General features: G+C 31.6%; 1 protein-coding gene across 2 annotated transcripts in view; it reads right to left on the reverse strand.

Moving 5' to 3' along the window:
- Positions 1–13,892, reverse strand: part of LOC106468933 (very low-density lipoprotein receptor-like) — a 77,193-nt gene that overhangs the window by 23,840 nt on the left and 39,461 nt on the right. For both annotated transcript variants that reach the window (XR_002612760.1, XM_013929386.2), the window contains exons 5-10: positions 13,204–13,320; positions 12,598–12,843; positions 4,075–4,194; positions 2,401–2,529; positions 1,594–1,713; positions 1,354–1,482 (exon numbers count right to left, since the gene is read on the reverse strand). Coding sequence is in view for 1 of the 2 variants with exons in the window: in XM_013929386.2 (XP_013784840.1) it covers positions 1,354–1,482; positions 1,594–1,713; positions 2,401–2,529; positions 4,075–4,194; positions 12,598–12,843; positions 13,204–13,320 (861 nt within the window). In the remaining variant the exon portion in view is untranslated. The remainder of the gene's footprint in view (positions 1–1,353; positions 1,483–1,593; positions 1,714–2,400; positions 2,530–4,074; positions 4,195–12,597; positions 12,844–13,203; positions 13,321–13,892) is intronic.

Below are 13,892 nucleotides of genomic sequence, written 5' to 3' on the forward strand. Positions count from 1 at the left end.
CATTACCATAGTGTTGAAATTTACATTCTGTAATGGCATGGAAAACTTAGCTCCATTAAAATGGAAAGAAGACAAAATATTCTCTTGTCCTAACACTTTTGCACAGTATTGTATGTATGCTGGATTCTTTACAGTAGACAACAGTAACATGTTGGTGAGAAATTTGAACAATAAATGGACAGCACACAATCCACTTGTTTTAAAATAATATATTCAAAATAAGTCAAAAGTTGTACAAAAATTCTTTACAATTAAAATTGCGATGTTTCAGCCCATAGGAGCAGGTCCTCTTCAGGCAATGTAGGATTAATAATAGAGCTGATCTGTTAGTGGAATTTGATAACTGATTAATCATTAGGTTCGGTAATTGATTACACATCCACGCCCCCGAAGTGTGGCACACTAACCACTGTGATAATAGCAGTTTTAATGAATAACACAGCAGTAGGCAACATAAATGAAAATGGTCTTAACTTGGATTCATAGAACTCTCAGACTGGGTGATTTTAACATAGTTACATTTTGTTCTATAAAGTTACTGAAATAATTTACTTTATTATATTAAATACTGGAAGCAAACATTGACAAAATAAAATGCTATTGCTACTGCAAATATATATTTTATTTTTTAAAACAACATCTGAAGTCAGGTATATGTAGAATATATCAACTCTTTGCAAATAGCCCCCCAGTGGCACATCGGTATGTCTGCGGACTTACAATGCTAGAAACCAGGTTTTGATACCCATGGTGGGCAGAGCACAGATAGCCCATTATGCAGCTTTGTGCTTAACTTCAAACAAACAAACTTAGCAAATGTGATTAAAACTTTAACAGTTGGTTATATATGTAAAAATAAATATTATATGCAGCAAAATCAAATGATGTGAACATTCCAAGGAAATAAATTCATTTGGTTCATTTTGGCTAGTTAAGCTTTCTGCATTTGATTTTGAGGAGAAACTTCTCAGATGAATTTTTTGCTTGGAAGTAAAGATAAGACATAGAAAATACATATGAAAAATAATATAAATCAAATTTAGGTTGTTTTTTGTTAAGCACAAAACTACTCACTGGGCTATGTTTCCACCACGGGTACTGAAACCCGGTTTTTAGTGTTACAAATCTACAGACTTACCACTGAACTACTAGGGGATAAATTATATTTATCCTTTGAAAGTAACTGAAAGACTTATAGTTAAAATAAAAAAAATTAACTTATTTTCAAAATTACAAAAGGTATTCAGAAATATTTTTAGGCCTATAAGTTTCAAAAAAATATCAATAGGATTCAAGTAACAACAAAAGTTGCTTGATTATATGCTTGAGTTAAGTGTTTGCTGTTTTACTCACCTGAGGCTCGACAGCGGTGATGATTATTTGGTTCCAATGAATAACCTTTCATACAATCACATTTATAACTGCCTTTGGTATTGACACATCCTTGTGAACAGAAACCCAAGATCTCACATTCATTGATATCTAATTGAAATGGAGAAAATCAAATGTCAGGTATTCCAGAAGTTTAATATATGTGATTTTAAAAAATTCTTTATTAATATTATTACACGATTTCTACTAATATGAATTTACCTTTGCATGTTTTATTGTCTACAAGTTCATAGCCTTCAAAACAGGAACACTGAAAACCAGCAACCATGTTAACACAGTTCTGAGAACATCCTCCATTATTCTCTTCACATTCATTCTTATCTAAAGGTAAATAGGAAAATTATTTGTAGTTCAAAATAACACAAAACACTTCAAATGAACATTTCAGTAAAATAACACTAGTATTTATCCTTAATTCTTAAACACTCAAGTTAATTAAAAATACTCGGTACTTTTAAGAATTAGCTCAACTTAATAATAATAATAATGATATAAATAATAAAAGGAAGTTTTGTTTATTAGAAGTCCAGATTGATCTGCAAATTTTATTTTTATTAGACTTATAGAAGTGCAAGGGTAAATAAACATTGCAAATAAAGTCACTTTCAAAACATTAATTTTAACAAAGAGTTCTGGATTAATGTTGTGATTAGAACAAATTTTTTTAGATTCCAATTTCTTACAATGTCATTCACCAGTTTGTAGGCCTAAAATCCCTCCAAGACAAATAGATAGTATATTAAACAATATCACAAACGATTATTAAATTAACTTGCTAAGCATTTATGTAAGCTATTTTTATATATCTATATCAGCTAGAGAATAATATAATTTTCAGCTGTTATGCAAGCATGTTCAACATACAAAAACAGTTTTAACTTTATACATTGCTCAGGTAATATCAGACAAAAATAGGAAAACCTGTAATTAAACAAATATTTTTATTTCAGTTTCACTATTCTATTAAATACTAATGATATATTTCCATGATTTATTGCACATGCTTACTGCACAAGTGAATAGGTTCATCTTCCCAGTTTCCACAATCATTTTTTTTATTACAGATCAAATATATGGGAATACAGCGATTCTGGCCACAATCAAATTCAATCTCTGGGTCACACATCTTTTGAGTTTCTATAGGATGAAACAAATAAGTTACCTATGTTATTACTAATTACTATTTACAATACTTTTTTAAAGAAAATAATTTTCTAAGCACATTAAATACAGTATTTGTACATACATTTTCCCCATTCAAAATACTTCATTAAATATCTTTTATAAAAGACTAAGTACATTTCAAGGCTGTAATATGAAGCTAAAACCCCATTACCTACATTATTACCTAAAGCAAAATTTTACATCCAGACAACTCCTGTAATGTCATAAGGAGGGAGTGGGGACAGGTGATCTGTTAAACTTACATACAGTTTTGAAGTTTGACTTTTTTACTCCTTGATATTAATTTTCTATTACAATAGCACCAACTAAATCTATCCCAGTTTTGCTAACATAAACACAAGAACATCTACAGTCAGAATTGGTCATTTATAGGCAGGGCCCAATTAAGAACTTGGGAGGCCTGGGTCAAATTTTGTAGAGGGCTTTCAGAACTGAACTTCATTAATATTAATAACCAAATACAAGTGAATACTATTTATTAACTACAATTTAAGCAATACTCAAACACAGGCACTGGTTAGAGAATATACAAAATAATAATTATACTATTTATAATAAAAAAATACATTTTTTGGTTAAATGGCTGAGCAAAATATTTATGGAAAAAAAATCTGAAAGAATATGTTAATGAAACATTACAAAACTGATCTCATTGCAACACAGTTTTAAACATATGTTTTCAATAAGATACCTAGTTTTTGATCTTTATCTTTTAGTCAAGGGGCTCCTTCAATCAAAGAGGCCCAGGGCAATTGCACCCTCTTGTCTCCTCATAATCTAGCCTTGTTAGTATGCCTAAAAGTAATGCTTAATAAATAGTGTCTAATTTCAAGTTGAAAGTATAGTTGAAAGCTTAAAGTTTGTCCTAATTTAATAATGGTAGATTGTATTTCTACTTATTATCAATGTTATAATTAACCCTTTAAATGTGTGTGGAATTTTTGTGAGCCATACACTGTATACAGAACACTCACATTCAACTGCTGGAGGTGAACTATACGTACCATATATGGTGAAACAGCAGTCAATGGGTTAAGATTATTTTCACATAATTTTAGTTAAATTAGACTTATGTTAATATTATTTTCTAGGCATATGTGAATGAATATGGTTTAAAAGAGAAAGAACACGTGTACATATTTCACAAATACTTTCTGATTATAGAACTACTGTGTTAAATTATTAGGTATTGCTCTAAACCTCCAAACAAGTTTCAGTGGAATGTGCCAAGATTTATAAAAATGCCCAGCTTACCCATCTATAAATATACATTCAAATACTCATGCACTGAAAGTAGTTAAAGTAAGGTTTTCTGTCTGATGAGATTCTTTTGCAAAAAATGAAGTAGATTCTGCAATCTTTCATGTCCATTATATATTTCTTATATATAAATGCTTTTATGTCTTGCCATCAGTAGTTAATAATCTGTTGAACGTTTCTTCATTAAGTTAAAAAAAAGTGCTACACTCAAAACCTGAAACTTGATTTACAACTAACCTGGACAGTTTTCCTCATCAGATTCATCAAAACATTCCTTTTTCCCATTACATCGAAGATGTCCGGGAATACACTGATAATTTTTGCACTGGAACTGGTCAGGCTGACAAGTGATGGTGCCTTTAAAGTAAAAAATAAACATTGAATTCCATTGTTTTTTTTAAATTAATGTCCAATGTAAAGAGAAGGAAACTGAATTTCTTTTGTAATGATTTGAATATCATTTTAATTCTTTGTAAAATGTGGATCAGCTGAAGAAATATTTTACTCTGCATGCTGCTAATTAACATTTTCAATATAAATATATGTTTCCTTTATTTCTTTAAGTGGTAGATAGTTAGAGCTTTTTAACAAGTTAAGATATAACATTCAAAATGATGAAGCTCAACAACAGGAACAAGATTGCACTAATGTGGCCTCTCAAGATCAAAAATAAATTTGTACAAAATTTATACATAAAAAATTGGAAAATATTTTATTTTATTTATACAGATAGGCACTTTTTGTTTGACTTAATTTGTGTTACTTCAAATGCATACACAGTATCTGTTACAAAATTTTTTTAAATAATTTTCTGTATGGAATTAAAGTTATGGTTAGTAAATGCAAGGACAAAAGCATTACGCTAATTGATCTTGTGCAACATTTGGCATACCCCAACATTAGTATAAAAAATAAGTGTAAATATGAAAGGAAGAATTTTCTTTAGACATTTTACATACCTAAATGAAAAAATAATACAAAAACACAATATTTTTCAAAATAATGGAAAAAATTAACCTTAACTAACTAATAGATCATGTTAAGAAAAAATTAGGACTGTTAGGTCTTCCAACTACGAACTTTCTGTCACAGCACACAGTAATGAAATTGGCTTACAGTTATTATAGATTCACACACTCGAAACTAAAAGAATTTGCAATGAAAATCCATATAAATGTTACATGTGCATTATTATAGGTAAGGATAGTTAGGGTAATTTCTTACAAAATTTACCATTTTTTTTATATTATTCCAATTACATAAGGAAGCTCATAGTACCAGACCATTCTTTAAGGAATCATGTTGGTATTACATTTGATAAAAACAAATTATTACATAAAAGGTTTTCTAGAGACAAGGTCTCACAATGATCCCAGTATATTATGGCATTGTTTTAACAAGTATGTTTAAAGTTTTGTTAAGCATCAAGGAAGACATTTAAATGAGTTTAGATACTAAAATCTAAATGTTAATGAAAGGAAAAATATGCCTATTTTGTAGACATTAATAAATGATATTACACCGCTTTACAACATCTTGCAAAAAAGAAAATTTATCCCAATTAACTCAGTTGTAACTATTAAGATCAGATCAAAAATCAGAACAGATTATACTTGCTCAAATAATACTAAAATAGTTCCATATTTCATGTTAACACAAACCTTTTGTTCAGACAAATGATGAGTGTGTTGTGACTAAGTTAGTTCAATTTTTCTGAACCAAAAAAGTTTGATATTTTCAAATAACAAAGTTACATCTTGTCAACTTTAACTTGGTTGTAAACCATTTGTGATGTTTCAGCTAGTAGTTCAATGACTAGGAGTACCAGAGATTATCAATAAATCTACCACATTTCATAACACTAAAGCAGAACTATGTGGTTCCATATTTACTGCAGAAGTGCATCAGTCAATGTTACAAATCTTGAAAATATAAATAGTAATATGCAGCTACATAGAACAATAACTAATCTTTTGCTGACATTAATGTGTTTACCTCCCTAAAATTATATGTCATGTTGTGTATTGTATACAATTGCAAAGAATCTTGACAATTCAGCATCATCAGAACTTTTCACAATATTTGCTTCATTATATTTTATTAAATGAATATTGTACTATTGCATCTTTACATATATTTGGAATGATTTTTTCTTAAAGTTATCATTTTCACACACTATAAATAGATTTCTGATAGATACTTACCTCCTTTCAAGATTAGGCTCACTAAAAACAAAATCACTCCAGAAGTGGGGAGGAAGAGTGAGAAGTGTGTGTGAAAGAAGGTAAGTATTCTATCAGAATTCTATTTTTAGTGTAAGAAAATGATAACTTCTAATACAATATATACCTCTCTGCAAACTATAATTAGAATCCCACATTGAGTTGCTGAAGGGACCGGTGTAAGATAAAACAAGAGACCCCCTATGTAAAGTGTCCATAGAGAATTGATCAGTTGTACACTGTAATGGATTGGAAGCACACATGTGGAGGACCGCATCACTTCTGGAACAGGTATCCTCTTCACCCTCGAGGAAGTGTAGTGTCATGAAATTGGCAGCATCAAGGCCTGGACTTAGTAAAAGAATGATCTTGAAAAACAATGTATCATGTGTAAATAATCAACATGAGTTCCATTCCATACTTAACCATACAAACATGGTCAGAAACAATCAAACTCCAGTAGTATAAGAGCCACAAGTAGTATAAGGGAAAACAAATGGACAGTGATAGGTAACTCCAAACCCACACGGACAAACCGGAAAGACAATGGAATTATGAAGATGGAGGTATTTATCTAGAAATTGCTAGGTACTGACTTAACCCCATCCGCACAAACAAAGTTCCACATCTTGTCTTCAGTATTAAGAGGTGGAGAACCTAATGCAAGATCAACATCGGGATATACAATTTAAGGTAACACCACCTGTAAGTAAACAAAGTGCTGTACTGCAAACAACCAGAATGACAATAAAGAAATAAGCAAATGGCATCTGCTGAAAAAACTTACAAATCAACCACAGGAGTCAAGAAGTATAACATTCTGAACCTGGACTTATGGGGCTGTATGTAAGCCTCAACTCAACCATAAGAACAAGTAATTATCCTGTACCCTGTATTACAAGCAGGAAAATAAAGATTCTAACTCAACCATAAGAGCAGGGAGTAAACATCATGCACCCGGCATTATGAGGAGGATGTGGAATACCAGCCATAGTATTTTCTCTGTCCAACCACCAAGCAAGGGCAGTCCGAAGGGAAGAAAGAAAGACAACCAGTTGATTCAAGGGATCTGATCAGAAGTTCCATTGATCGTGTAATTCACATGAGAAAGAGATAGAACTTCTCGAGCTGGAAAAGAATGAGAAGATAAAGCCTTGGTGACCAGCTTCTCCATATCCCAAAGATGTAGTGGAGAAGGCTGAGCCTGACTGAGTCCGGGAATTGAAAAAACTCCCAAGTAAACTAGGTACTGTGTAGGGGAAAGGATGGACTTCCCCACTTCAATTAACCATCATTATGAGCTGCCTCCTCTAGGAGCAACTGGGTGTGGTTAGAAGATGCCAAATAGAAAGGAGCCAAAAGAAGCCAATCATCTATATAATGTTAGGACTGGAATTCCAACAAATGAAGATGTTGGGCAAAGGGTTGTCTACCCAACAAAAGGATGAGGAGGTGGCAACCAGTATTGAAGAGAGAGATGCTGTGACAAAATACACAGAACCCAAGTATCAGTAGTGAAGGTCTCCCAAAGGTCAACAAAATGGTGGAGCCTGGCCCCCATTGTGTAGTGACCTATCCTGGGGTCAACATTTTTGACACGCATGGGAAAGATGAGGATGAGAATGTTAAGATGCAGGCAAAAAAAATGCCTGGAAGCAAGAAGATGGAAAATAGGAATATGACAGGAGCTGTGGAATAAAAAAGGTTGTGATAAATGATTAGCAAGGGAATAAGAGGCATCATAGGAAACAGGAGAAACATGCAAAATGTGACAAATCTGTATAATTAATTTGAGAAAAGGAGTAGAAGGATGAGCATCCTCCAAAGGTGCAGGACATGCAGGGCCAGATTAAGGCAGGGGCTGGTGGAGCTGCAGCTCCAGGCCCATTGAAAAAATAGGCCTACCACACTAAAATAAAATATAATGACATGCATTGGAAAATATACATATTCCCGCATCAACAATGGGTTTAGTGTTTTTAATAAAAATCTGAAACACATGTGGCCCTAGTCATTTGGAATAGGCCTAGATTTATTACATAGAAAAACGTTACTGAGACATATACACAATTTCAGATGATCACTTAGATAAAATATTATTGAGCAACTATAACTGCACATGACACAAAAATAATGAAATCCGTCTAGCATGCGAGAGCTACATCACATCTTTGAACATGTGTCTGTTGGTAGTGGATGCAGGAGTGGGGTTCTGGGGGTTCGAACCTCACCCTTTTCAATGTGAAGTGCCCTCAATATGCAACATATTTTTCATTCTTTTTACATTTTCTAAAATCTGAGAAAATAATCATTATTAAAATTTAAAAACAACTCATTATACAAATTTCATTACGTCATTTTCCCCTTGCTAGGAAATCCTACACCTAAAGGAGATTTAAATTGACTCTAAAGAGGTACTGTGAGCTATAATCCCTATTTCCCAAAGGTGTCAGGAAAATCATTTGCGTTTGTCATGCACTTTTTTTCGTATGATCGCATTTTTAAATTGATGGAAAAACCAGAAACTATTACAATGTTGAATGCACTTGCGGACAGACTCGGGGTTGTCAACTGTTCATTTGAATGGATAGATTCCTCAAAACTCTATTTTTAAAAATGCCTGTCCATGATGTTTGATGTTTTTCATTTGACTATTAATATTATAAGTATAAGAACAAGTCATTTACTGCTAGCAGGTAAACTTGTCACTTTACAGGGTAAAACTTAGTATATTAATGCATTACATACATAGATATGGCCTTGGAAGGGGTCAGATGTTGTACTCATGCCATAACCTTCATGTAGTAATAAATATAGTATTTTACCATACTACAATATTAACAGCCGTAAAGGAAGGAGGAAGAAGTCCTAAACGTATCTGATTGTTCCTGGTACATGCAATAGACCTAAATACCAACAAAGAATTCAAGCAAGATTGTAAAATTCCCAATGGACAAAAAGTGAAAAGAGATAGATATTAGGTTAGCATACAAACAAAAATTTTTCATGGACAGGCACTTTAAGAATAAAAAAATTTTAGATTAAAGGATAAACAAATGTAGTTTCATGTTACAATTCGAAGCCATTCTATAAAGAAAAAAAGGGTAATTTGGGTTTATTTCAATTTTTTTTGGTGGTTACAATCTTGTATAGAGTTAGGGTAGAGAAAACAGATAAAATATAAAATTTTACTGAAATAAATATCTGAAATGTATTTAGGACGTTTTAGAGATTATGCAAATAACATTTGCAATGAAGAAAAGTATTTTTAATCTTAACATGAAAGCACTTTGTACTTGAACTGGACAAAAATGATTCAATATATTCACAGACAAATCTTTAGTAAAAATGCTTCATTAAAAAAAACTGATTTTTTTCGTGTACAAATGAGTAGTAATGTTTACTAAAAGTCTGCAAATTTTGTGAAACTACACATCATGCATTAAAAGTTATGGGATTAAAACTATATACAAGTAAAACATGTTCACGTGAGGTCCCTGGGACCGAGTCCATATTGAAAGAGTTAACCATTTCACTACAAATAGGTAAAACTGTGTATGTCATGGCCTTTTACAGTTACATTCAAATGTATATCAGTAAAGCTGGTATTAAACATAATTAACATTCAATTTCAGTCTAAACTATTTAGTTCAAGTTTTCTGCTACCTTCTAAGGCAGTGTAATTTTCCAGGGAATCTCGTGCTTAAATTTTTTGTTCAACTTGGGGCATGATGGTGGGTAAAACAAAATACATGGCCTAGCTAACTAATGAATGAATATTTGCTGTAAAATTCTTAACAATGTTATAAGTGTAGCTACCAGTTTGGCTGCCAATTTTGATTTCATTCTTTTAAGTCACTCACTCAATCCTTTTTTTGATGCACCTTTTTTCACACTTAAGGTGTTTTTGATTAGATATCATGACTTTTGTCAATACACACCAACAAACCACAGCAAGTAAAAAAGTGACAGTCTATAGTAACAAACATTAGCTTTCTGATCGCAACCCTATTATTTGGAACAGACCTTTACTTTACAGACCCAAACAGATTTTTTAAAAATATAAGGTTGTAGTTGTATCTCTTTAAACTTCTTCTATAGTAACGCCATTGAAACTAGATTAACAGTTTCTAGTCATTACCCACATGCACTCGGACCGCCTCTTCAAGCATCATTATTTACACTAATTGCTTAAACTAATATCAAGTAATGCTAAATGCTCTTTAATTAGAAGAATTTTATAAAATTTAGCAAATCTGTGCTTAAAAATTGGCAATGAATAATAACAGTCCACCCATATGATTCTTTTGACAACTTGAGATAGAAACTACTAATCTAGTTTGTTTGGCCTAACCAATACTTATGTATCTGCACGTTCATTCACCCTATAGTTTTGCTGCTCTAAATCAGCTGTCTTTAATCTGAATGACAAAAATCTAAAAACCATCCACTTTTACTCTTAGGTAAAAGTGTAGTAAAAATTTTAAACCAATAGCTCATGTGATATTTGCGTAAGCTTGCGCAAACATTTTGCTCATAATTGAATGGTGTTTTTTAATAACTTTGTCCATATGGCTTATATTTAGATCAAATCTGACACCGAATTATAAATTGTAAAGATCTATCAGTGTACCAAATTTTTTAAAAAAATACATAAAAGTTAAGTATGTTTTTCTATTAAATTTGAATCAATAATGTAGATTTTATATCTCATGTATTTCTTAATGTATTGCCTTGAAATTTGGTATGTGAAGTAAGTGTCCAGTGAGCACATTCACTGAAAATGTGTGATAGTTTGGATTACCAAAGTCTGAGCTACACAAAGTGGAAAATTGCTAAACTATCACTCCTGATAATAACGCACACTGCATCCTGAAGGTTGTTTTGGCTACATGCCACAAATGATAACATTTAGTACAATAATAAACAGAAATTTATAACAAGTATGTTATGAAAACTTATATTTTCAACAATGACTACTGATTGAACCTGCAAATTTCCTCTGAAACACTACTACATCCATTTCATCATTCAATTAGCTGCCAGCAGATGCTTAACACCATGCTTCCAACTAGAAAGCTACCTGTCCCTTATTCAACAATGCCGGTAATCACTGATGGATTACCAATCAATTGTTCTCTATGGCACACTGCCAATTTTATCTGCAGATATAAGCCTCAAGTCCAGGTAATACCCGAACACACCTGTCGACTTCACAAAGGAGGGATTCACTTCCAACCCAAATCACCTGAAGACCTATGCTACCTTTGTCTATAAATATAACTATTATAATTTAACTGGCTATATAATTATGCTCTAATGTGCAAAAAAAACCCTTACTTGGTTGAAGTAATCCCAGTGATACAACTTCAAATCTGTAGGCTGAATAATTGAAAAGCTGTTGTAAAAATGGGCTAGCCAATTATTTAATTCAATAAATTGAAATATTCTTTTTCTGTTTGTTATAAATAATGTGTTAGTATACAGAGTATTAACACATTATTTATTTAACACTAAATTCTTTATTGCTAACATCATTAATCTATTTTACTTGAATGATTTTACTCATCATTAAGAAGAACTGGCAAACTGGTAAGCTAATCAGGCCCTTTTTATTTTTTACTATTAGCACCCCACTTTAGAAGCACCAACTACTTCAGAGTAATCCCTAACAAGAGTCTTTTTCATTTTAAATTACTTATAACAATTAGGTAATATTGAGGTTATAACTGAGTCACTTGTCACCATACTAATAGTAATCACCAACTATTAAAAGTCAAAGTTTCAAAGATCAGTGTGTGTGCACTGCAAATTACAAGTCTGTACACGACTTATTTATTGACTATTATTCAGGAAACATCTGCTAGCATGTTATAGCTTAAATATTTATTTCAATGCATATTACAGGTTGAGACTCAAAGAAGCTATGATTTTCAGATAATTCCCTATAGAAAAATATTATAGGCAGTTGTAGACACTAGATAGAACCAACTATAATATGAGTATTCACCTTTGTTAAAGTATTGCTATTGTATCTTTACTCAGCCTGTAATTTGTTTACCTTTTCAAAAATTTCACATATTCTTTTATGTTTACTTATATGTCCTATAAGTAGTATATAGTGTTCCATGAAACTAATAAAACTGTGTTCAAGTATATATATCAACTATTTGATAGTGAAATATATCGTTATTCAAATAAAGCTAGGTATTTGGCATCTGGCCGAAACTATATCAATTACATATCTAATTATAATAATAGTACTGGATAAAGATCTGTTTGGGAATATAACTTCAAATTTTTGGTTAGAAACACTTTTCTGTGGCAACAGAAAAGGATTCGAAGTTAAATGAAATTATATATATATATAACTCAGCTTATTCAATTCTACATCACATTTGTGACACTTCGTCATAAAACCAAACAATATGTCATTAATACACATTCCTTTGATTTTAGACATGCAGCAATTTCATTTCTATAAATTCAGTCCTCTAACTTCATATTACTATTATACCAGTTGAAATTCCAAACTTACAATTTGTCTCATCTGATTTATCAGGACAGTCAATACCACCATCACAGTGCCAGGAAATAAGGATACAATCCTTTTGGTTAGCACACATGAATTGTCTAGAGTTACAAGGTGATTGAAAGCCTTCAGAAGAGCAGTTCTTCTCATCAGAATTATTTGCACAATCTTCCTCACCATCACAGTGCCATTTATTTGGTATACACTTCATACTATCACACATAAACTCTGTTGAAGAGCAGGTTACATTTGCTGCAAAAAAAAAAAAATCCTGTAACAAACTAATGAACAAGAAGCTAGAATTTGGTGCATTTTATTATTGCTGATTTCATACATAGTGGATATTTAGCTTTACAATTTCACTGTAATAAAACCACATTACCAAAGATATAAAACAAAATAATATCAGGTTCATAAAAGCATTCTACAGTTAAATGTATTGAATATATGCATACTTACTAAGTACATAATCATATAATTATTACTGTAATAATATTCATTTGTATTAAAAACATTTGCTTACTATAATTAGCCACTTTTATTGCATGCTTGAAGACTTTGATATACATTTTTCCATCTACATAGTATCTGGTTTAATAATCTAAGACTTACAACAGTTCAGTTCATCGCTGCCATCTCCACAGTCATCATCTTGGTCACAGATCCACCGTTGAGTAATACACTTCTTATTTTGGCAAGTAAATTCTTGTGATGTACAAGTCATCTGGTCTGAATTGATACATGAAATCTTAAAATATGTTAAATCACAAGAAATCCAAGTACAGTCCAAAATCACTTAAAAGGTTGACTTTGAAATGTCAAGATGCTTTCAAAGATGAGAGTAACATTTTCAAATATTATTAGAAATCTAATAAAATTACTTCACTCAGTATCTGTAATTCTTAGTATCTTTCAGTCACAATTGATATGAAAAAAAATTGTGTGTCATAAAGTCAACTTCCACGCTTGTAATTTCTAAACTTTATATCTTTGATGTGTATAAAATATATTGATTTGATACAGCAAATAACAAAATACCTTACAGCTGCATTTATTCAGAAACAGAACAAAACAGAAAATTATATATATATATGTATTTTGGTGCCTTGATGTTTGATCTTCAAGTTTAACTAAAACAACATCATTTTCATTAAACTACATTGTTCAACAAGAAAAAGAAGGATTGGTTTGATTGGCAGACTAAACCTTTACTAAATGTTTATCCTACCAAGATTTGGAATTAAGTTTGTTTGTTTGTTTTTTGAATTTCGCGCAAAGCTACACGAGGGCTATCTGCGCTA

The sequence above is a fragment of the Limulus polyphemus genome, unplaced genomic scaffold (assembly GCF_000517525.1).
Source record: "Limulus polyphemus unplaced genomic scaffold, Limulus_polyphemus-2.1.2 Scaffold3226, whole genome shotgun sequence".
NCBI lineage: Eukaryota > Metazoa > Arthropoda > Merostomata > Xiphosura > Limulidae > Limulus > Limulus polyphemus.